The sequence below is a fragment of the Pleurodeles waltl genome, chromosome 3_2 (assembly GCF_031143425.1).
Source record: "Pleurodeles waltl isolate 20211129_DDA chromosome 3_2, aPleWal1.hap1.20221129, whole genome shotgun sequence".
Classification (NCBI taxonomy): domain Eukaryota; kingdom Metazoa; phylum Chordata; class Amphibia; order Caudata; family Salamandridae; genus Pleurodeles; species Pleurodeles waltl.
The window spans coordinates 14,123,286-14,149,443 of NC_090441.1; the positions used below are offsets into that span (position 1 = coordinate 14,123,286).

Consider the following 26,158-nt stretch of genomic DNA (forward strand, 5'->3'; position numbering starts at 1 on the left):
GCCAATCCTGACGCTGCTCTGAGCAGCGTCAGGTTTGGCTGCAGGGCAGGCTGGTAGCCTGTGCTGGAGCGAGATGGCAGGGCAGAGGATCGGAGCATCACGTCACGGGAGCAGAGGTGTTTTTTAAATATATATTTTTAATGTTATGTGTTGTGTCAATGTCCCCGTCCCCAGCGCGCAGCCCCCTCGGCGACCCGCGACTGCCATAGAGGCTCCTCTTTTCAAACTATCCCCCGAAAGCTCTCCTCCCCCCACCTTTCAGCACCCTGAGGTGACCTGATGGTGGCAGTAAGCATCACACAAATAATCAGCTTAAGCTAACATAATATTCCTGGTAGTTTTGGGTCAAAGACTCTTGAGGCCTGAATCATTTCCTGATAAACTTTATACAACACAGAACCAGCCATGTTCCTTCACAAAGCCTGAAACAGAAGGGCTCTCGGTCAGACTGATCATAATGCATAATATGACATGCTGGGTCTAACAAAAACTCAATAAATAAATTAATTGATAAAAACGAAAATATAAGAAAATAAATAAAGCTGGAGAGCATGTCTTTAAGTAAAGACCAACCATACAAAGAGGAGTCTCTTCATTCCATTGTATACATATTTAGTTATCACTGTATGTTTTTACATAGTGTACAAACGAAAAAGACTGGTGTTGAACAAACACCTTTTAACATTTATTATTGTCTTAATACTCCCTCAATTTCTGTTAGTTGTTTCTGTAATACTATAACTTGTGCCCTCACCATGCACTACTTTATAACCTTGCCTATTAAATCATTCATGACCTATTCATTGGCATTATTAATAGCATCACGGATGACATCTGAAATTACATCATTGATGACAACACTGTGCATGCAGGGGCGCGAGTTATAGTTACTTCAGTTAACTATAACTAGTAAATGTAATTGGTTTTTAGAGTTTAAAATGATGCGTTTTAACACGTTCTCATATAACTATAATGCCACTTTATGGGGAAGGGGTGTGTGACGTCATTTCACTATATTATGTATTTTGAAATGTATGCTCTGCGTGTAGTAGGTCCAGCCTAAAATATGCAATTTCGCTATATGTCAGCGCTCTGAAATAAACACACACTCGTGGCGTTGTTGTAACCGCGAGGCGGCGCTTAAACCTATGGCTGGCGATGAGTTTGACAGACGTTTGTTTATTGGTTCCCGACCCTCTCCCGGCACATCCAGCACAGTCAACAGACATCATAAAATAGACCCGCCAATAGGGCCGCTTCCCAAGGCCAGACTAGCTCATAAACTGTGCCAATTTCCTCCTTGTTTCAGAAGCCGATCAATAGCCGCACCAGTCTCCGGCACACACAATCGATTCCCGTCCGACCCCTCTGACCTCTGCAGAGAGGCTTCCCCCAATTGTGGTCACTCCTAGCCGGGCGGCCACCATCACTCCTGTCTGCTGAAAGGGCGGCACAGAAAAGGCTGTCACCTCGGCCTATAGCCCGGACACCCCTGCTGGCCGAGTCTAGTGCTGGGGGAAATAAAGGCGCTGGTATCTGGGGGCCTGCCAGCCAAGATAAATGAACACGGTTACAGTAATTGCAGCCCCCTAATACAAGAAAACAAAGGGTGTCTTGGGGTGACTGAGTGCGGCCTGCAAGGAAGGGGGCACATCAAAGGCGACAAGACCCTCTCAAAGCCCGGGCGTAATTGTCAATTAAGCATGCATATGGAAGGGCATGCCATGACAACGGCAGGCGACATGCTGGCGTATTATTGCAGGGCCCGGGCGCAGCACTACAAACAGCTGATGCTGCGGACAATATGCTCGTAGGACACCTTGTAAGCAATCAGGCCATGGCTGGGAGGCCAGCTTCTGCTCTGCGGCCCCCCACCGGCCACGACATTCCGAGCCCAGGGTCACTCGCTGGTCATCATGTAATTGCTGTATTTGCAGAGCAGGCTGCCCCCGGATTATGGCGATATTATAAGGGCAGGCGGGGCCTACACCTCAGGACGTAGTAACTGTCATGGCGCCGGACTGATGACGTGCAAAGGTCAAGGATGAGGTGCGGCCTAGTGTAAACTGTAGAGGCGAGATACTTGTAACAAGACTGTTTAACTTGTAACGGGACTTCACAAGAGAGACGTAGTAAGTTAAGGAAGAGTATCCACACCATACTTTAAAGAGCGCCTCGAACAAGTTCCAAAATGACGCAGTGTTTTAAAGCGACAGTACTGGCGCTTAAAGGATGAAGACAATAAATTAAAGAAACGGTGCCAACACTTCTTGAAGTGGAAACTGGAGCATCGGCAAACAAAAAACATACCGAAGGCTTGATGATTAGGGTGACCAGATTTTGAAAAGAAAAAAAACCGGGACAGGTTAGATATAAAAGAAGGACTAAAACCTTTAGTCTCACTTTTATATCTAGCCTGTCCTGTAAAAGAGTGTGTGTGTGTGTATGCACATACACACACACACACACACACACACACCTGCGCAGGCAGCAGAAGTATTTAAGACTCTAGAAGTGCACATGAAAGGAGAGCATACCTTTCACCCCTGATTCGCAGGTTGACCTGACATTTGTCCCAAAAACTGGGTCACTTATTTCAAATTAACAAAAGCGTTCGCAGGTTGACCTGACCTTTGCACCAAAAACCGGGACATTTATGTAAAATGAACAAAAGCGTCGGGACACCGGGACAGTCCTCTGAAAACCGAGACCGTCCGGCCTATCGATGATGCAGCCGCTGTTGCTGGTTACGTCTTTCTGTGAGCGCAGGCAAGTGTCACTACAGAAAGACGTGGGTGCCATTTTCTTTTCTTTACTGCCCAAATTTGAGTGGTACCCCAAAAGTATGAGGTAAATAAAGAAAAATAAATATTACGTAAATAAAAGCGGCTTTTGTTGTAGTGGAGCTCCATGTAGGAAATGGTAGCAGCCGGGCCCACTAAAATTGGAAAAAATGGTAAATGGCCATGACGGATGAGGGAGCAACAGAGTACTGAGTGTTGGCAAGCAACAGAGAGAGGGATATAAAATAAAAATAAAGCCGGTGTGAGGGAAAGAAGGAGAAAAGCAGCACACAAGGAGGTGTGCAACATGGAGCACAGAGGCAAGGGAGAAGCGCATGAGAGAGGAAACAACACAAAGCATAGAGAGATCGGGTGTTTTGGGGATGTAACACAGCACATGAAGGAGAGTGCTGGAAAACCCTTGCACTGTTATGAAGCGCTGAAAGAAAAAAACAAGCATTTGCAATTCAATGGGTCCCGCGCTTGCTCGAGTTAGAGCTAATAGCGTTGTAAATTCCTAGCTGGACTTTTCTTGCCACATAAATTGAAAATGAAAAGTAAAACAGTTGACATAAGTAAGTCAATTCAAAGCGCTAAGGCCGCCATGAGCGTGAGCACGAGAGTTATTGGCTGAGCGCGAGAGTTATTGGCTCCCTGCGTGAATGTCTAGAAAGGTTCACGGCTGGGATGAAAGGCAAGATGAAACCGGAGGAGGGGCCATCACATGCCGTAACAGGAGAAAGCGTGACGTAGTGTGATGGCCAACAAAAATGTTCACTTAGTGAAATCGCCTGGGAGGGAATTCAGCACACAAAGGAGGGAAATTTCTCAAAATGCACCAATAAAAATGAAGCATCTAAGACAAGCACAACAAAGAATGAATAGCAGTGGTGGGAGTGGTTAAAAGCCCACTGAGAGATTACAACAGGCCAGAGCGCTTGCATGCTCGACCCTAAAAAGTAGTTCCCTACAAGTGAGGAGTTGAAGAATACAAGTCAGACAAGCAAAAAGATGGTTAAAAAGACTGAACTTCAGGGCAGGTAAAAATACATGAGGAACAAGGCAAGCCACTGAATAAGAAGCAAGCCCTTGAGCGTGGCAATGAACCCAGCCAATGGGTGCTAGGTGAGACCTAGAAATCATACATTTACCGTGAAATATTCGTACCAAACGCTTTCATTCATACAAAAAGGCTTCCATCTCAAACGTGCTTTGGCCAGTGGTACTATTTCTAATGTACGTTCCTAGGGTCCACTAAGGGAAATGCCTCCATGGGTGAGCTGTATTACGTTGCACAGCCTCAAAAACTGAACCCTGTTTTGAGCTCGGGCGCGCAGACTTCACTGTTGTCGATTTACACTCCCTAGGTGTTATTTTCAACTCAACCATCTACATAAAAAAAGATGCTACTTTCTCTTTCAACTGGGAAACTAATGTCTGCATCAAATGCATTCTTCAATCTAAATTATCCTCATTTTCGGTGATTGGCATCCCTAAATTTGTGGAAACACTATCCACGACATACTCATTCAACCACAAAAATGCAGAAGGAGAGGCCAGCCTGCCTCCTGAGAAGAGGTTATTGATCAGCGCATCTCACCGGGGCACTGCGAGACTGAACAAAGCGCTAGACTTTTCTTAACATATTGGCCCACACTAGTGTTTTGCAAGCCCGGGCACAGGAAGATTGTTCCACCCAGCAAGGGCTGCCCAGTACACCTTTCAGGATCGGGGCCATCCAGAATATAAAGCAACACTAGCTAACGTGATTGGTGAGGATCACACATTGTGGTGAAGTGAGGAAGTGGGAACTGGAACACGGGCAACTGTAGGAAACTGGTTACATCTACTCAAGCAGAGGTGATATAAGCAACTTGAACCACTTCTGTCCAGAGAGAGATAGTGCCTGAAAGGTGGGGGTGGGCCTGTGAGGAGTCAGGTGTCTGTAGGGGAGGGACAGGGGTAGCCCGTGCTCCTATCTGAGAGTCTTTGGAAGAAGTGAAAGATTCTGGGAGCTCGCCTTGCAGGCAGAGAGGAGGCTTCCCTCGGCTGCCCCCCTCCTGACCCCAGTTCTTGTCCGAGGCTGCCTTTCTTTTATTTGCCTCTCCAGTTTGCTGACTTTGGTGTGCAGATTGCAGGTAGAAAGACAATGTGCGCTGCTTATCACACAATGCCTCTCCCCGGCCACTCGCCAGGCACTTCACTGATTATCCGGCACTGTCTCATTGCCCCCCTTTCTCCCGACTCCTTCCCTAACCCGCCTCGCAGCGCTATGCACACATTCGCATCTCTGCTTGCCGGGGCCCGCAAACAGCACTCACCGGCCCCGCACTCCACGGGAGCTCAGCCGGCTCCTGGGTACACGTGCAGGGTCTTGTGTGTGAAACACCCCCTGCCCACGAGCAGTGGTTAGTTTACATTATGAAAATTAGCGTGTACGCAGCAATGTTGCCCTGTATGTACGAATGACGGCTTGTATGTTGAAAAAGAACATTCTCTGTATAAAAAGTAGTTTGTCTGCACGTCTGACTCTCATGAGTAACATGCATGAGAAGTGGCTTGCATGTGCGAATATTAGCACACTGTAAGCACAAATGCATGTATGGGTAGGTGCTTGTATGAAGACATAGTATAGTATATGTAAAAACAGCAATCTGCATGAACAAAAAGAAGTGTGTGTGTGTGAAAAGCAGCTCCCATGTAAATGTAGCAGTTTGCATGTAGTAGTAGTATCTTGTGTGCACCAATAGCCATGTATATGTACAAATAGGTCCATGTAAAAGTAGAAGTTTCTCTGCATATGAAAAGCAGTCACTCCATGGGACTGAGGTTCAGGGGAATCCTGCTGGGATACTGGGTCAGGACATGCCTGGCTCAATTACACACAGTATCAGGAGAAAAAGAAGCAACAACATGTGCACAAATTTGCCTCAATTCAAAGAGACAGAAAAGCAAGAGGTCAGGAGTAAATGGTGTCTGTTAGAAATTAGTTTTGAAACCAAACGTGGTGGAAAGGACACAGGAGTAAAAAACACCACAACATGGAGACTCTGACAAGCACTGAGTGCCACAGAGGCGTGCCAAGTCGTATAGACAGGGACAAGACCCATTGGTTAGACAGATAGCCAGCAGGGCTCCAACACATTAAACACCACTGCCATAGCTGACGTGGGCAGGGTAGAAGGATGAAAAGCTTGACCAGACCTGCGGAACACCAAGCAGGCAACACCAAATTTAGTCGGACGTGGGGAAGATCATTTGACTCATCGCCCCCTCAATGGAAGCCCGCTGTCAGGTAAATCTACAATCGCAGGCATTAACATGCACCCAAAACTTAAGGTACAAAGAGACCAAGTCATTGATGAACGCTGTGATATGCAAAAAATATGTAACATAACATAGCATCATATATGTACAAATAGGAACATACAGAACGTGATCAGTATGTAATGGACATGATGTTTTCCAAAACACCAAGGCCGAGCTCTCACAATGAAGTGTGGTTCAGTGTGTCAAAAAATAATCAATTACTCTCACTGACCAGTGGGATGGTTTGTTCTCACTAATGGAAACAAAGTCATGAAGAGTTGCTAGGTATGAAAATCACAAGCCGTGTCATCGCTTTATCTCCACCATTTTCCCCATCTCATAACACAGCCCTTTCACTGTCTTTATGTAGAGTAATTTTCGATCCTCGTTCCGCTGCACCCAGGGCACTAACATCATTATAATGTTGGTTCTAGTACACTTAAAGAATCTTAACACTGTAAACTGGCTTGAAGAGCTACGGCACAACCGACTTTCATCCTCTCTCTCTGTCCCACAGTGGCGTGTAAGAGGCCCCCGCAGTCCCTGCCGTACGGGTGAGCCCCTGAGCTCCAGGGGTTCACCAAGCTCCAGGGGACCCCTCAGCACAGTATCCTGGCCTGAGAACCCCTGAGTAAGCCCAGAGGAGGGGCCCCTCAATGTACTTTGCTGCTGGGGCTCCCAAGTTTCATTACACCACTGGTGCCCCAGTCTAACATGTCTGGACATGTCTTTTCGAAAGTCACATTCACCACCGCATTAATATTTTTGACCAGTTCCATATTTTTCTAATCCAGAGAGATCAGAAAAGCAGCACCTATCTCAGAGATCTCCCCCAGTCCATCAGATTGACACTTTCTCAGTTTAAACATTTGAAACAACCTGCAGTTCTAGAAATAGTCTCAGAATGCTCACAACGTTTTTCCATCTACTGTAGTCATCCTTTTCAATGAGGGTTGTCCAACACTGGTCCATGAGGGTAGGAACCATGCCAGATGTTTAGGAAAATTGATGCACCTGAGACGGATTACCAATTAGATTTATTGTTTGTAAATTTATATTATGTGGGCATTCAATGAGTCTTCTTGGCACGGTATGACCATCACTTAGCAACCTGATTTGAAATGATCCCCCAGAGAGATGACGTATGCTGGAAGGAGAGAAACCACTAGCTCTTCATCCCAGCCCCGGCAGCAGCTGGCCTGGCATGACCTCCACCGGCCCTCTTGATGTGCAAACACCTGCTATTTGGTCTGTGGATAGCCGACTCTGCGTTTCTTTACGCAGGCTGATACCTGCCACACGGCATACCTACCACTAACAGCCAGTTGCTGAAGCCACTGCTGCAGTGCATGATTCTGGCCTGTACATAGATCATAAAATGGGGGATGTCTATTTTTAGACAGTAAATCTTGGACTTGAGTGAGAGGAAGGGAGGAGGGATAAAAAACCAAATTTTAGAAGAAAACCACTGTGAGAAAATCCAGTATCTCAAGTGATATCTCTTGAAGCAGCTCCTCCCGCCCCTTAACATTTTGCTCAAACTTAGACTATCTACACTGCACAATGAATACGAATGATACAGCTTGTTCCACTTTGGTTTTGGCTAATGCATTGCACATTTTTGTGCATCCGTTCCACATCCTGCCCCCAATCAAGAACCATACCCTAAAAGAGATTGCAAGCCTTTCTCCAGTAGCGGCATAGGAAATACAAAGAGACCCTTACCTGGCAGTTTGTTGGGCGAGGAGGCATTCGGCTGAGGGTGGTGTGGAGAGTTGTGAGAAAGCAGATTGTTCATGCTGAGAGGGTGCGATGACCCTGTAGTGTAAGCGTCCATGGCCAATTTCTGACGGAAAGCCTCCTCTTTCCTCCTGTTTGCAAACCAGTTATATACGCGGACTTCCGTTACCAAGTTAGACCCCAGTCCATGTGCTTTAGAAGGGGAAACTCCTCGCTGAAGGCACTCCGCTCTGAAGATTGAAAAAAGAGCACTGTTTAGAGGATGCGTATAATAATTACTGTAGACATGCACATTTCTGTAGCAGGCACACTGACATACAGAACTATCCCACCAGCTTACCAAGTTTTCTAAGTCAGTTACTGTCAGCCAACAGTCAGGGATGCTAATTTGTCCCATGCAATGTCTGAGTATTTTATTCAGTCTTTTTTTGTCTTGGCATTTTTATTGGTACTTTAGTCTTTTTTAATCTAAAAAAGAACTATAATTTCCAGGATGCATTTAAAAAAATGACAGTAAAAGATGCTCGAAGATGACAGTCAATGGAGCATATTTAAGCATGGTTCGTGTAGTCAACGTCAGTCTTCCAAGGAACATTAGAAACAATGAAAGTTAATGGCGGCTCTTGCTGCCAGTTTCACTCTACCAGGGGCACGAGCGACCACTGAAAGTTAAAAGCCACCTGAAACCCTGCATTATAAATCAGAAAGCAAAGTTATACCTGAGATTCAGCTACTCTAACGTTAGTGTATTCCTTTGTGCATAGGATTCATTAAGGACTTTATTTAGAGTTTGGTGCCACAAGGTGGCAGATGTCCTGCTCACCATATTAAAAGTGCACTGATGTCAATGACACTCTAAATACAGCAGACAGGAACATCTACCACTATTTGGTAGATGTCCCGCTCCGCCAAACTCCAAATAAGGCCCTAAGGGCCATATGTACGAACACATTTTCCCATAGACACAGAATGGGTAAAACCCTTTGCTACATCTGGCCCCAAGTTGCTACCCTTTTGCAGAACCACCACCAGGGCCTGGGAAAGGCAACTAGCCTACCTGGAAATAGATATGAGCCACAGGCAAGCTTGATCGTGCCAGTGGAATACAGAAACCCATGCTTTGGAGTCAGCACCACTGCTGTCTGGAGTCTCCTACTACGGAACTCATTATCAAAATAACTTTGAGCCATCTTTACACTGTCTCTTATATGCAAAAAATAAAAAAACAATAAGGTATATCAAACATTGCAACACCTCACCAAAAGTATTTATCATCCGAGTTCACTGTTTCTGCCCTAACGACCCACCTGATTGACAGAGCGAAAAAGTGACATATTTATACATCATGCTATCCACCTCTTGGCACTATGACTACCTGATACATGAATAATTCTATGCTAGTAGAATAGAAGATGTGACTCCAAGGTCTTGCTGAACCTTTTATTGTTAGCTATTTAAAAAAAAAAAAAAAAAAAAAATCTCCTCCCACCAAGGATAGCAAGCTTTATACAGATCATAAGCTATAGAAGATGTAAACACGAGTGATGGGAACATAAGGGTAATGTTATGAAGTCTACCTCCCTCTCACTACACCATCTCTAGAGGTCCTGCCATGTGGCTTAGATTTATTTCTATGTCAATATATCCTGTGTGGCCCACATATGTGTGACTATGAAGACCAGACATAAGGATCCGTGGTCCACATGCTTAACGCTACAAAAGCACCCCCTTGAGCAAGCGTGCCCTTACCGGTTACACTCCTCCACCAGGGCCTCCCGCTCCTCCTTGCTTGGGTTCTTTTGCCGCTCGTAGGCATGGTACAAGATCTGCTGGGAGGCGGGCCCCCACTTGAAGCGGTTCCGCCTCATCTTCTTGCTGGCTGTCTCGGTACAGGACTCGTCCGGCTGGCCCGGGCACTGGCTTGGCTGGCTGAACTCTGGAAAGAGAAACAGCACCTGATCCTGACTGCTTTTGTCTGTCATATTTCCACAACCCTGGACTGTCTGGTTGAACTCTGAAAGAAAACAAAATGGTAGATTGGACCATTGCAGACATCAAGAACAAATTAGATGAGTTTGAGCTTATGTTAGGGTTTAATCACCACAAACAATCACTAGGCAATCATTACAGGAGACAGCTCCCTGGTAATCAGCTTTGATCACAATGACATCAGGACAGTCAGGCTAATTGAATACTTCCATTTCAAAATAAGGCAAAAGGAAAACAAGAGATTGCTCATTTTCAGGCAGCTAAGTAATTAAACTGCTGTGATTGCATTTGCAGATGTAAAGTCCATTTGCAATGTGTTCAGCAACAATATTAAGAGACAAATGAAACGTGTACCAGAACCAATCATGCTAATCTTCTTGAACCACTGAGCACCCTTCACCTCGACAGACAGATGCTACTTGACAGTGGAAGACCAATGGCTACAAGTCCATATTGTAGTTACATTCTACTGAGAAATGGGGATATTTCCAATCGGGCAAGCAACTTTGAAAGGCCACTGGGAGGGGAAAGAGCCTGAATGGGCGATGGTGTGTTGTGGAGTGGGTCACCTGTGACTTACCCCCTTCCCATCCCATTTGCCTTTCAGAGTCATTTGCCAGTTCCCAATTTTCAGGTCTATGGCAGCCTCCCCGTTAAAATAATTGAACACAAAACAACAATTATGAATAATATGTAATATACAAAAAAATACATCAATTGTTTGACTCATTTGTCACAACCTTTGACCTGCTTTGTAAATAGAAGGTCTTTACACAAGGAGATGCCTGGGTCAACATCTTCTATGAGGACTCAGCAAAAGCAGACAGGTTGTCCCTCCTCAAAAACAAGGCACACCCCCACTGCACCACAGCCTCAAAAGAGTTTCATAAGAGACAACAGAGAAATTGCATTAAAGGTGGAGCCTACGTTTTAAGAACCTAGCGATGGTTTCTGTCATTTAGGACAGCATACCTCGTTTGGTGGCATGGAGCAGAGATTAGCACCATTATTAAAGTATGAGGTCTTAAGTGTGACAGAGGTTATGATGGCATTTCCAGTGTGGAGTGCAGGCCAGACGGCTCCTCTCAGAGCCGCCATGGCCCAACCCTGAATGTGTCCTTGGTCCCATTCCGGTCCCTGCCATCTCTCGCAGAGTGGGATTTTTTGAGTCTTTGTCAGGGCAGATTTTGTTTTTCACTCTAGCCCTGGGTGAGGGTGGGTAGCATGAGGTACAGGGTGAGGCAGAGAGGAAGCACAGGAGTTGTAGAAGAGACATCATTCAAGGGAATCACATCCAGCCCAGGGCCTGCGTCTTTACGTCAGACGCTGGACTATTATCATATTGTGAAGTGTGGCCCATCTTGTTGTGTTACCCCACTGTCGCCGCAAACACGGTTGCACTGGAAAGCTGGGGACTATATTCTGCCTGCTCTGATATCAAAGAGAAACCGGGAAGACTTGGTGCCATGTTGTGGTGATGGTGAGGCCCAGCCTCACCGTGGGAAATCACCATGGCGACGCGCAGCATGCCTAGACTCGTGATTTACCGCCGCCATGATAACCTCTCGGATGCGCCTTTGCTCTTCATTAAAAAGCTCTTGGCTGCACTTGGGAGGCGGAGCGGACATCGGCGATCTGTCCAGCATTTTAAGAGGCAGGATCTTTCCGCACGTGTTTTTCAAGGCCCCAAGCTGTCTTTGCACAAGCAAATACGTTCTTACTAAGGGGCAAATAATAAGGTAGACAACATGCAGCCTATATTGAACAAATGAAATTAGCGCTTGGACTATAAACATTAGTGTGTTATATTACCCTATGTATATTATATTATGCATATGCCGCGATTCACCTCATTGGCGTAGAGCTATGCACAAATAATTAATTCTGTTTTTTCACATCCATCCAGCCATTTGATCACAAAATATTCACATTGTGTCCATTGCTCTGATCATCACATGCATGGAGTGTCACGTCTAGCTTAAATATACCTATAGTGTGATTTTAGCTATGCATCACATATGTACATAGAGTCCTCTTAATAAAAATGTTCAGATACTGTCGACCCTGCTGAGATTATCATCCATGTGCATAAGGTGTGTCTGATAACAGGAGAAAATAAATTCATGTACCAAGTACGCAGTTCTATGAATAATGTATACGTGTCATGCATACAGTTGTCTTATGTTTAGGAGCAGATATACAGTGTTCCCTGCTATCTTTAACGCGTGCATCACTATAGCCTACTGGAATAAATGCACAGAGTTACATCACCCTGCGACTATCAAATCGGTGCATGGAGTCACCATTTCATAAATGGCATCTAAGGATGTAGCCATCTCAGAGTAAAAGATCAATAAACACTAGTCAACAAGTCTATTTTTGCTTTTTGGGCAACATTTTGTGGCGAGGAACCTCTCAGGAGAAATTACTGTTAAAAGAGTATGACAGATAATAATGCCACATCTGCTGGTGGTGAAGAGTTCGCCATAAAAGTAATGTGTTGGCAAGACTGCACGTAAACTACGAGGTGTCTTAAAGTGCCATGTTGTGTTCTGCTGTGGAGTTTTTGATAGTGGTACACCCACAGCAGTGTTTGCGCACCAGTAGCCTGTGGATTGGGTGGTCAAAAAGGGAGCCTGGGTCCTGTGATCCTCAGCTCATGTCTGTGTGTTTGTACCACAGGTCTCTGTTACTCCAGTGCTTACTTCTTGCTCCTGCTGTTGAGATCTCATCAGTGCTTCAGAGTACTTGCCCTCACCCTCCTCTACTCTTTGTCTTCCTGACCGCTGTCTTTACCTTGTTTGTTGGCAGTACAGCAATCTCAGAGCTGGTTTTGTGGCCTACCTCGAGCTTGTCTTGTGTTTGTACTGTGCCAATGGCGCTGTACATGAGATGCTATGTGCATGTCAGGGTTTTCAGGTTGCTTGAATGTTCTCTTACTGATATCGTGTTGTTTTCATTTGTTTGTGTGTGTGTTTATGAAGATAATGTAATTTAGGTAATGTAGTTTAAATAACATTTGACCCATGTAGCCTGCTCCTTTCCTGTGTCGTTTTGACACCCTGGTCAAAAATAATCTCAAGTTTCACCCTTGCATTCCTCATGTAATTAATGGGCCTCCCTTAAAATGTTCCTTATTGTGTCATCTATAATCTTCTTACATAGTTTTTGCAAACACGTAGTCCCTTCTCTTGGGCTGCCATTGATTGTGGATTTGCTCAGCCAAAAGTCGTGGAGAGACTGCACTTCCTGGTCAGTGTAGTGTGAAGACTGTGTCTCTTGAAGATGGGCCGTTTTCCCTATTGTGTAGATCTTAGGACCGTCCAGCCTAACCTGCCTGAGTGATAACTGTGTCAGAAGTTATCCTTAAGGGGTGCTCTGCATTGGTGGTCTCGATGTCTCCCGCCTTCAGTGTGTCAGCTGCGGCAGTGATTGCCTGTCATTTCTCGGCTGATCGCTGCAAGGGCTCCAAGATCCTCTGCAGGTGCCTGTCAGTATTCACAGTGTGTTGTTCAAGGCTCTTTAAAACCGTGTCTGGGGTGTTCACTCATGAGTTTGGTTCTGACAAAACCTACATCATTTTTCGATTGATCGCACAATCGCTTTGACCTGTTGTTAGTATTGTGGGCTTTTAGCCACGCCCACCTCACACCCATCACTTTCACTTGTTCATGAGCTTGCTTTCAGAAATCCTTTTTTATCATTGGTAAATGCTTTACATTTGTCCATCCTTGGGACGGTTTTGTTATTGCCTTGATTACTGCCCCTGTTACATGGCTAATTGCACGATTGCCAATATGTTTGACTGTGAGCGAACTTCTTTTTCCTTTTGTGACTCTCCTTGGCGCTCATGCTCATGGCGCCATGGCACTTTGAATCAGCTCACTTTTGTCAATTTATGTTTTACTTTTCTTTTTCAATTTATGTGGCAAGACAAGTCCAGTTAGGAATGTACAACACCAATAGCTCTAACTGGATCAAATGAGAGACCGATTGCATTGCAAATGCATGTTCTTGTTCCCGCTCTCCTTGTAACGTGGACAGATCTGTCCACTTCCCCCTTTTCACTTGTAGTCTAGGAAATGCCTGTGTGTCCTTTGTCAGTTCCTGACCTGGTGTCATACTGTGTTAGAGATTCCCTGGCCCCAGAGCACCCTCACTGGGCTTGTGAAAGAATGGAGACTTCAGGGGACAAGGGAGAAGCCCTCCTCAGGTTGCATAGGGCAAGCCTTGCCACTCCATAGTGTTTATACCTGGCCTCTATAAAGTTTGCTCCCTTCAGTCATCTTTTCGCATCACATCTCCTGCCCAATGTTGTGGTGTACGAGGAAGAACATTGAAAACCACTGTGGAACAAAAGATAGGTTACAACGAGGCAGGCATAATTGTGTTTACGGAAGAGGGTGAGATGTTTTTGACAAGCCCGCCAGAGTTCGTTAGGAATGCGCTTCGATGTACTTACGTCGGAGGATCTCTCTCTGCTTCCTTACATACCAGGTGTATAAGGCTGCCCGTTTCTGGGTTTTCATAGGTGTGCCTTTGTTGAGGTGCTGGGACAGGTGAGACTGGTTGAGGCCAGTGACGTCCACCACCTCTCGCTGAGGAATATTATGCTGCTGCATGTAGCCTTTGATCATCTTTGCGGCCCGCCACGGGTCCTCACTGGGGTGGAAACAAACAAAGGACAAGTAAGCCTGTGAAACCAACACCAAGACATTTCTATGCAGGAAGCAAAAATGGGAGAGACATCACCGGGGATAGAGGAATGGGAGCCTATCTTAGAATGACACAGTGAGTTTGGAAATATAGCTCTTCAGGGGCACAAGTGGCTTCTCTGTCATATCACTTCATTATGCATGTTCTCCCTAGTAGATGAATAGGGCATTCAGGAGTGAATTACACAGTACACATGAGTGGTTCATTCAAAACACAAGCTGGCTTGCATTATGACAAAGTTTGTTCACGGATGCAAAGTCAGCCTCCCAGACCATACTGCCATTTGCCCATCCAGAGGTAAAACAGTTTGTGAAAGACCTATGTCCAGCTTTTAGACATTCTAAAATGGCCTCCTTATGCACGGGACACTTGAAGTGGACATCATCGAGTCCCCAAAGAAGGAAGACTCATGTAATCTCATGGTCAATCATCCAGGCTCCACCTCTCATATGTCCTTCTAATCCCACCCATACACACACTTTCAGCTCACTCCCTCACCCCATACACTTTCAGCTCACTCTCTCACCCACACATTTTCATATCACTCCCTCACCTCACATACTTTCAACTCGCTCCCTTAGCTTCACACACTTTTACCCCAACCCCATTCTCACACACACTTCCAACTCTCTCCTTCACCCACACACATGGTGGTTCAGAGGAGTAAGACTAGCCAGTGACCCACTAAGATTCTTGGAGTCCCTCCCCTACCAAAGCCACACATTGTCATGGAAACTGTGAAAGGTTGGAACCATCAACCCACTTGGTGTCACGCGTCTTCAGGGGTGACACAGCTGGAAAATGAGGCCAGGCAGGTGAGATAACAAGACACTTGCACCCTCACACAAATGAAGGCTGAAATGAGTGTCCCCCGATATCTTGTTGACATCAGAGACCTAAACATCCACAATACTTTTACCAAATATGGTCTTTCTAGCTTCCCTTGTAGGCTTGTCAGGCACAGAGTAGGGGTTTCTTGACTTAACTCTAGCAGTATCCATGCCCTCACTCTTCTAAAGTCATTACATTCAATTTTATTTTATGATACTGCTTAAATTGATGCAATTTTTGAAAGTTTTGAGTTTTCTGACCTAGGGCTCTGTGTGTGGCGTTTTCTAACCTTTGGGATACACAAGACGGTAGAACCCTATGTGTCCTAAGCACCAAGTTGACCCCAAACTAAGTTTTCTGCCTCAAGCATGGGTCAATGCCATTAACACATTCATAGTAGGACAGAGAAACACACGTTCAGTTCTTGGTTGAAACAGTGGACACCTCTGTGGTCCATCGCTCAGCAGCCTGACCTCTTCTGCAGAGCTGGAGATTTCACACCCCATTGGTGCCCAGTTGTGCTTTCTTGGCTAAAGGAGACCATTTCTTCGGGGATCATTAAAGGGCAGTCTGACATGCAGACTCCCTTCACTGTGGGCTAGAGGTCACCACCAAGATCCCTAGCAGGATCTGACACAAAGATTTACTTCTGTTAACCAACACCTGCCATCACTGAGCAACACACCCAAACAGGCGATCTTCACTGATGACGACCACAGACCACCATGACAACAGTCAATGAGAAAACTCAGAACCTTACAGAATGTGCAGTCATACTCTGAAAGAGCTACGAGGCCTTACACATGTCAAAGTGCGCTATACTGATTCTGATGACATTAACATATTTGGTTCGCTAAGTTGGTTACCCTTGATACTGGTTAGTAAACTGTGGCAGCACAATTCCAATACTCCTGTTCTAGAGACTGCCACAGAAAGAAAATGTCTGTTAAGATATTTCTTGCTTCTTCTCACCATTCTTTGTGTTTCAAACTCGTGACTCTTTTTCATTTTATTAAATTATGTTTTATTTCTTAGCCTTCACATTTTGGGGCAAAAACAAGCAGTGTAATTTAAACAAGAATCTGTAAGACATGGCTGAACTATATAATATAACATCAAGAAGCTGTTACAACTGCTGCACTAATGTGTCTGGACTCTTTCTCACCTGTTGTACTATAGTGCTGAGACTCTGTCACACCAACTGCACTATAGTGCCAAGACGTTGTCACACCTGCTGCATTAAGGTACCAAGTCCCTGTCACACCGGCTGCACTAAAATATCAAAACTTGTTTTACCTGTTGCACTACAGTACCAGGACTCTATCACACTTCTGCATCACAGTACCAACACCCTGTCACAACACATCTGATGCATTATAATGCCATCCCTCCTCAGGGCCACTAGACCTTGATTAACTTTGGAGACTTTTTTTTGCCTCTGCTTCAATAGAAGTCAATGGGGGAAATACATTCTCCCAATTTTTTTTTTTTTTAATTTCCCACTTTCCTCTTCTAAAATGTTGCCAAGTATATACTAAGGTGGGTCAATGCTTAGCTTTTGGGTATACCTACACTACTGACAGCTTACAGGGGTGACACAGTTGAACTGGTTATGGACTATCTGTGTAGCACAACACTGTAAACTAAATTACTGCATGGCACATCCTTTTCTGATTGTTGGGGAGGAGGCTGTGAATAAAGAAAGTTTGTTATGTTCTTCATAAAAGTTAGACAATAAGTCTTGCTAGAGATTGGGGTTGGAAATAAAGGCGATTGGAGAAGCTCCTACACCACAAGCACCTTCAGAAATCACAAAGACCAATCATATCAGTAAGCAAGAGGCAAAATGGCGGATGTCAGTGAGCATGTAGGTGCCAGGAAACACTCAGTAATTGGGGGATGCTGAAGCAGCTCACGTTAGGCCTCACTGAGATCAAGTTTAAGTACCGTTCTTAGTTTAGCCAAAAATCATTTCTGTTGCTGCAAAACAGTTACAGCCCCGACAATTCTTTGTTAAAAGACATGTTTGATGTAACACAGTTTGAGAAAATGGTTTGTAAATTGAATGATAATCTACAACATTTTGATTACATATGGGTGCCCATTTCTTGAAGTATAATTTAAATCTACGTGTGTTACGTTGTCGATTTTTCACTTATTGAAGATACTTTTCAGAATTAACACTGAAGGTTATAATATCCAAATACGTAGACGAAATGCTTTATTATTTTATGTATGCAGAAACAACTCTTTAGTTAAATGTTATTTCTTCTTTTTCCTTTACCTCTGTATAAGATTATTTCATTTTTTGAACACTTTAAGCTCGTGTAATGATATATATACATTTGTTTAAATGTGTATCACTTGTGTTTCTTTTTTACTAGAAAAACTACTAAAGAATTGATATTTAAAAAAAAAAAGATCAAGTTTGGGGCATGGGCAAGAAGGGTAGCGCAACCTTCAGCGTCCTCTGGGGAATGGCCGAATGCTTTGACTCCTGCCCAGATAATTGGCACCGTTTATGACGTCACGACTGCTGCCCGGTGGTACAATGCCTGACCTGGAACACGGAATGTGCTTGAAGAATGAAGTCACTTCCTCTCCCATCGGCCACCGCCGCTTCTGGTCTTTCAGGCACTGTAACCGACCCAGGAACACGGAAGTCAGCCTGAGCTCAAGGGCATCTCGAGGGTTCAGTCTGTGCCCAATTAATGCGCTGACTGCTTTTGTTTTGGTCTCTCGCGGTACGAAGGGAGCAGTCCTGCGTGGCATCCGCAGCTGGAAAATCCAGTCTTGCCCACGTGCCCCCCTTTTCAAGAATCAAATGTACACACCGACTCTCGGGTAAATAAACAGCAGTGCACACTGTCCAGTGAGTGGAATAGGAGTGTGTCTACCTGCCTCGATCACAAAATACACCGCCCTGAGCAGGCATAGCCATTTACCACGTGTACAGGTTCGCAAACCGGCTCTCAGAAGGCGCCACTAGGCGCTAGCATATGCCCCAGCACATAATATGTGCTTTGACTATGCCTCATGCCTGTGAGTGCGGCAAGTAGCAGTTTAAAACCATCCCTCTTGTACAGGAAATCATTGAAACGTGCACCTGCCTCAGACCCGGGTCTCCTACATAAATCCTGACTCTTCCTCGGGGGTGGGGGTTTTCATTGAATGCATTGGAGTGCACAGGCCGTTTAAGCTTTATAGCTTTCTCAGTGGTCAACGGAAGACGTCAATGACCGGTAAAAGCTGCTCATCCATCCCGGCCCTCCAGACTCCATTTTGAAGGTTTTTACCGTTTAGAGAAAAAGCTAAAATTAGGAATAGCAGAATACCTGCCGGTGAAGGGCGTATCGCACAAGCGTTTGAATCCGTCCATCCTGTTTGTGCGTTCATGTCACCAGTCCTTTGCCACGGCTATTCGTGTCCTGACCCTACCTCTGCAGCTGTTAAAAGTCACATCGTGCCGGGAGGTGGCACAAAAAAAATAAAAAATGCATTTACCCTGTGCAACGCACATTAATATGTCCAGCTACCTTTCATAGAAAAGCAGTGATCCCTAATTGTTTAAGGTAATATACGAGCCAACATGTTTGCTTAAAAATGTTTAAATGAGGCTTTGTATGTATGTGTACATCTATCTATCTAGCTATCTACCTATCTATATACACACACTTTAAAAAAACACACTATATATGTTACATACACAAATATGTGCGCACACACACATATATAATGTATACACACACGCAGTGCTTAATTTGTGCTTGTTGTTTCCAGTGCTGAGCACCTTCACTTATTTCTGAGGGCTGGGGCTTAGTTTTGTGTCTCAAGCATTTACTGCGAGCAAAAGACACGTGGGAAAGACGGAGGAAGAGAAAAAAGAAGAAGCGCCAGAAAGGGGAAAAGCAGGAAGCTGCAAGAGTGAGCTGAAGGGGCAGGGAGCGGCTGTTAATGGATTGAAGAGGCCCGAGATGGCTTTAGGATTACTCTGCCTCAGTATTATGTGCTCGCACTTTTAATTGAAACAGCCACGTGTTTACGAGGCGAGCTTTTAGCACCAGCACCTTTTTATTTACAAATTAAGCACTGCACACACACGTATGAAAACACACAGACACCCCTCAGGACTGGCCTTTGCAGGTTGTCCTACTAGACTTGGCTGTGGTCCTTTGCGTCACCCCTCCCCCTCCCAAAAAAAATCACTACTAGAGACGCATCTAATGAACATTCTGAAAGCATGGTTAAATGAGCCAGTTGGTAGTGACATCATGTGGCCACGACAGGACTTTTTGTTTCAATTCATCTGTCACATCATTAGTCACACAAATTCTGAAAAACAGGGTGCTGAAACAAGATATTGTACCCTGGTGACCAGCATTTGTTGTTTCATTTTAACTACACAGCAGTCAACTCTTGTAAATGCCCACGCATGGAGTGTGTACGTTCCACTTCAGTAACTTGAGATTTGTGTATTTTGTTAACCTATGCGCATTTTAGAGCACATTTCTTCCATTGGTATAATTCCACAGTACAGTCAGAATCTGGGAGCTCCTTGGGGTTCTTAGATTCTTGTTGACTGGAGTCTAGGTGTTAGTTGTACTGATATTGTATTTGGTTGTGTTAGTATTTGTGGGGGGGTGAGTTATGTTGGTTAGACAAGACAACTGTATTGTTTATTGATGGATTATCTTGGATTATCTTGGATGGTGACTGATTAGATCCTGTCAGGGATCTGTGTAGAGTATTATGTGTGCAGATATGTGTGCTGAAGGTCTCTGATGTTTGTTTAAATCTGTTGCAGTGAACTGCTCTCCATTCGTGGCTGTTATGTTCTGATGCATTGTTGCTGGTAATATGAAGTGGTTTGTGAATGTGGGTACATTTAACCTCTGGGTGGTTGCTATGTAGAATAATTATACAGATTGTATTTGTCAGTTGGTGGTGTAACACTGCAATATTTTTGAATTCTTTGCAGGATGCGTAGATAAACATGATATTACGTGAAGTGCTGGGGCCATCATGTGTATACCAGTGCTTCCCAAACTTTTTAGAACCACAACCCACTTTTTTAACATAAACTTCTGCGACCCACCTAGCGTTAATAAACATGAGGCTGGCGGTTTTGATAATGTAAATGAAACTTGGTGTGTTAGTGCACTGTCATTTACAGACAGCACATTTTCTATTGAAATGGCCACTAAATTTGCACAGACATGCAGTTTTAGTGATAAAACTATATTCCACACAAATGATAATGTGTGGAAATCAGGTTTCAGTGAATATTTATCTTGTGTGTGTCACCAAGAAAAAGTGTCTCAATTTGTTTTGGTCCTATTAAAAAGCTTTATTCCCATCACACTTCAGAATTAAAGAACAAAATGTGCTTCCCTTGTGCTTTCCAAACTTTTAAATGTGTACAGTTTGTTTACCAATATTTAAATTTTGTTGCTTATTAAAAAAAATTGTATCCTACATCCTTTCCTTTCACACTCTTTGTGCCCCAGCAACATTGTCACATAGCAAAGTGAGAGAAATGTGTAAACACCAATCCCCATGTTAAAAAAACATCTAAATGTGTATAGTTAATTTACCAGTATTTATAGTTTGTTAAAAAACATGACATCCTACATCTTTTCCTTTCACACTCTTTGTACCCCAGCAAGAACGTCACATAACAAAGTGAAATTTGTAAACACCAATCCCCATGTTAAAAAAAATAAGCAGCAATTTGTCAGAAGTCATAGCCTGACATTTGACCTCCGTCATTGAAGCACAGCAAATGCGACAAGATAAATACAGAATTTAAAGGTGTATTTATTTATTTATTATACTTTCGCGACCCACCAAAAATTGGCTCGGGACCTACAAGTGGGTTCGACCCACAGTTTGGGGAAACACTGGTGTATACTGTACTCATGAAAATACGAAATAGGAGTGCAGGAGCTAGTACGGGATGGATGGAAGGAAGGAAGGACTGACTCTGTACGGCCATGTAGTTCACACTATTTAGTGAGTGGTAGCCTGTGATACCATAACCTGGAGTTTGTGTGATTGTTTAATGGAAAAAACTTCATTTGAAATGGTGACTGAATGCCCTTGGGTGTTTGCATTGTCTAAGGAGATATGACATACCCATGCCTCTGCCCCTGTACAACGAGCCTCTTCATACAAATGTGACTCAGCTGCGGCTTAATTTGCAGCTAAAAATGATTAATAATCGGAGCACAGAAGATGCTCTTTTTTTCTGACAGCCGGAAGGCCCCAGGAAAGCAAACACTGCACAGGTTCCTGCCTCACAACTGGGCCCGTCTTGTTTGAACTAATTCACACACTGAAGAACACAAACGTTCCTCAAAAGGCCACCTTTACGCAGGAACAAAGTAAAACTGAGATTTTCAGCCTGAGCTGTTTGTATGGGATATTGGTTTCCTTTTTTTTTTTTAATAAGTGGAAAGAATGTGCAGTGGGACCGGCAGACTGGGACGTGCCGGCTTTACAAACACACACACGCACACACACATACAGACGGTCACACACACACAGGCACATACACACACAATCACACATACACACTGACGGCCACACCCACATACACGCACCGATGGTCACACACACACAAATACTCACACATACACACCGACGGTCACACACACACACACACACACACACATACACACTGACAGTCACACTTACACATGCACACGCACACACACACAAACACACACACACACATACACACTGACGATCACGCACACGCACATACACACACACTCACACATACACACCGATGGTCACACACACATACGGTCACACACCACACACATGGACACACTCTCACACACACACACACCAACCGTCACACACATGCATACGACAGAAACGTTTGAGAAGTCTGCCCTAAGGTGGATAGATGGCTGAAAGCCCAGAAAGACAACACTGCTGGCACCCACCTTGTGTTCGAAAAAAGGAGGGGGGCGTCCAGCCCGAGCACCCGACCTTCGGCAACCAACTGTATGCACAGGGATCATCAGTTAGGAGTAATAACATGGACCTAGCGCTTGCTACCCAACCTTGAAGCTTCCTGGTGCTGGATAGAATAAGTCTTAACCACTCAGTTGTACACATTTTATCGGCTGTACAGTGGTGAAAATAGCAAAAAGAACAGTTGATGGACGGAATGTAGACCAAATCAAACATTCACCCCCAGTCACAGATCTGGGTTTAATCTATCAGTTTTTTTGCTCACCATGCCATTCCAGTTTGGACCCAGCCATATGTACTGTGGTGAAAGGCAGTCAGAATCCTCACTTTTCAGCTGTGCTGTGTGCCATGCTTCTGAGACCCGTGTCCCCAGCCTGAGAGGGCCATATAAGAAGGCGCTACAAGCGCTAGAGCATAACAACCAGGTTGTCATCTTAGACTATTAATTCAAGGGTCGTGCAGGTGGGTTAGACCTGTCAATCAGCTATTCTTTGCCATCAAATAACTGAAGTGGATTCAGGCCTGTAGTAATGCTGACCTCATTTGTTTCAGCCAGATGCAAGTATATATTCCTTATGAAAATAATGTATGGTGATTTCTCAAGTTTTATCTCAATTTTATATTATCTGAGAGGTTAATATTTTAACAAGGATAAAGTGGCTCCGAAAGTTGACATATGTTACTGTAAATAACTAAGGCCAATACTTTCCAATTTTTTTTTATTTGGGTTGCTTGTATCTTCTTGGGGTGAGAGGGAGGCCCACAGCTTGCTAGTTTACAGACCATTACCATACGGTGGCAAGAGCTTGGAACACTTATGGAGCAGGTTTTTATAAAGCTCAGGCCTACCCAGAGAGGTGTGGAGCGCTGTGCGTGTTTACGAGATAGCCGGTGAATGACGTCACAGTGCACCTCAAAGCCCAAAGTGACATCATCAAAGAAAGCCACGTTCTAGAGTGTTCATTGGTGGTGACTGTCAGAGATGCAGGCCAGGACCTTTCTCTACACTGGGCGTCCCTGTACAGTTGTACATTTACGTCAAATGCACTGCAAGGCGCCTGGTCCGAAGGTGCCCTCGCATTAGCAACAAACCGGTCAGATCCACGTGTTCCGGAGACGGTTTACTGCATGGGCCCAGGACCCAGCATTTCATGGGGCTGATAGAGCCAGCTCTGTTCTGCCGAGTGTCTAGGTCTGATGACCTTGAAAAATTCTTAACCAGATTGTTTTACATAACGTTTCCCTGTTAGAGACATTTTGCAGAGAAATGTTTATATTTTTCAGCACCATCCTACATCCATACACAAACTTTCTTTTAGATCAAAACAGTACTTTGTATATGGAAAATGGGCGTGGTCACAAAGATTACTTGCAATAAAATGATTGAGCTTCTGTTGTATTATATTATTGAAAACACACCTCACTGTTCCTGAATATTAAATGTAAACACATTTATAATTTGGACCAGTGGTGCCGTGTCAGTGACATGGCCAAAGAAGCAGGGAAGAGCAGAAATTGGATTATAAATTCAAAGCTTTTCCGAACAGGGTACCCCAAATTACTTTTGGCCCAGGAGCCCTGAAGTCCTTAAGATGTGCCTGGCGTGTTATCCTTACCGCCGGGGACTATGGGGGTGGGGACACTTCAGCGCTGCGCCCCTGCAGACTCCGTTTTACAGCTGGGAGCGCCCTGGACTTCAGAGCCCGCGCCTTACCTTCAGGACAAGGGAGCAATGAAGGCCCAGGCGGAGCATTAACCCCTCTCTCCCCGGACAAGCCTGCCACGCTGCACTCACTCCCCTGCGGATTCCGCAGACGTACGCGCCCTGATGAAAGGAGGCACCCGGCCTCACTCCACTGCTTTCAACATGCGCGAGCATACAGGCTTCTGGGGCGAGAAACAGCACAGCAACACCACGCACCGTGTGAATGCGCGACTATGGCACTACAGATCACACCCCTGACAGGATGAACTTCAGCCAGCCGCCCCATCCCAGGCCAACATTCACAGACGGTTTATTTACTGCCTTCACAATAAATCCGTGTTAGTGTTTATATTCCCCAAAACTCACTGCGTCCCCCACCCCTCCAAAAAAACAACAGAAACAGTGTTTGGGATGCATGCAGTCACCGGTATCTCAGAAATGTACTGTTCAGAATAATCGGACTTGAAAAGCTTGTGGGCACAATTTATTTTAATTTCAGATTCGCTAGTTTTTCGAAAAATCGAATTCGCTGCTGTGATGGCATCACCGACGTTTACGAGAGGTCCAAGCAGAAAGTTTTCAAAGTGCCATACTTTTAAATACAAATACTTAAAAATTACATTTGGAATTGATTTAAAACTCGTTGATGTGCTGTAGTAAAACTCTTAAATACCCCAATAAAAGGTGTAGTTTTAAAAAGACTATACATCACACTGTGTGCTGCAATATCCCTTCTGTATTAAGTACGGCAGGAAACGGATAGCGGGTGACCCGGTAGTGCGGGTCTGTTGCTCCTTCGCCAGAATCTGGTGAAATGTCGACATCTTTAGGGGTCGTATTGTTTCATAGACCGCAGTTCTGTGTTTATTAAACCATCAACTAACGTAGTTCGTGGTTTTTAGAGTGTGTTCGTCTTAAAGTGAATACTGCGAACACCACCTTCGCGTGGATTTCAGTGAGTTTGAAAGTTATTTTTTAAATTATTTTCGCGAATAGAAGTTTTAGGGGTGTACTTCTTTTATGTTTAAAGTTTCTTTACTAAAAAAGTGAACATAAATAGCGGCTTAATTCTTACGTTTTAGAGGTTTTTAGCGTTAGTTTTTTTCAAGGTGTAATTGTTTTTTTAAGCGCCGAAATTTTATTATTTCAGAACTTAATGTCTTTCTTTGCAATGTTCGTAAAGAATCTGAAATAGGTGTTGCTGTTCGTTCGCTTCGACACTGCGGTGGGTGGGGTGGGGTGGGGGTTGAAAGTTCAGAAACCTATGTGCCCCCTGTAAGAAGTGCCCCGACATCGGGGCGCGTCAGTGGTGCCAGAGACGATTCAACTCTCAGGGTCACCTCGCCGAAGCTGCCAGACACATCATTTGTTACTACTGCTGGTTCCTACCTGAGTGTTCGCATCACCAGTGACAATTCCGGGCTGTGGCCTGGCGGGGACAGCCAGCCGCCAGGGTGACCTAACCCCCACGAAAGCGGTCCTCTATTCTCCATTAATACCATCATAGAGAGAAGCATTTGTAGTCCACTAATGGCTGGGCTGGCCAGGCCTCAAACCAGGGACATCTTAAGGATCCGGGGAGCCCTGGACCAAACATATTTGGGGCACCAATCGGAACAGTTTTGAGTTTATGAACCAATTTCAGATCTTTGATGCCCTCTTTGGTCAGGTCACTGAGAGTGCACAGGGGCACTGGTCTAAATGAGTTGATAGCTAATATTCAGGGATAGTGATGTGTGTTTTGCAATATTGAAAAAACAGCAGCAGCTCACTAATATTACTGCAAATAATCCGTGTTACAACCTCCCATTTCTCATAAGTGAGGTCCTGTTAAGAAGCTTCTTTTTTGGATGTTGCATGAACATAAACACATTTCTCTGCAAACTATCTGTAATAGACTGACACGCCAACCACGTTAAAAATAAATCAAAGGAAACGGCATTTAAAACAATCCCTTTAAGAATTATTCAAGGTCATCAGGACAAGAGAATCTGCAGAACAGCGCGGGCTCTTTCAGGGGAGCCCCTAGAAAGGCTGGGGCCCTGGGCCAGAGCCCAGTTTGCCCACGCCTTGAAAGGTCTCTGCCTCTAACCCCCGTTAA

General features: G+C 44.6%; 1 protein-coding gene across 1 annotated transcript in view; it reads right to left on the reverse strand.

The window, feature by feature from the left end:
- The window catches only part of HNF1B (HNF1 homeobox B), a 71,248-nt gene that overhangs the window by 41,323 nt on the left and 3,767 nt on the right, over positions 1 to 26,158 (reverse strand). The window contains exons 2-4 of the mRNA XM_069226592.1: positions 14,284 to 14,483; positions 9,582 to 9,846; positions 7,818 to 8,062 (exon numbers count right to left, since the gene is read on the reverse strand). Coding sequence (XP_069082693.1) covers positions 7,818 to 8,062; positions 9,582 to 9,846; positions 14,284 to 14,483 — 710 coding nt within the window. The remainder of the gene's footprint in view (positions 1 to 7,817; positions 8,063 to 9,581; positions 9,847 to 14,283; positions 14,484 to 26,158) is intronic.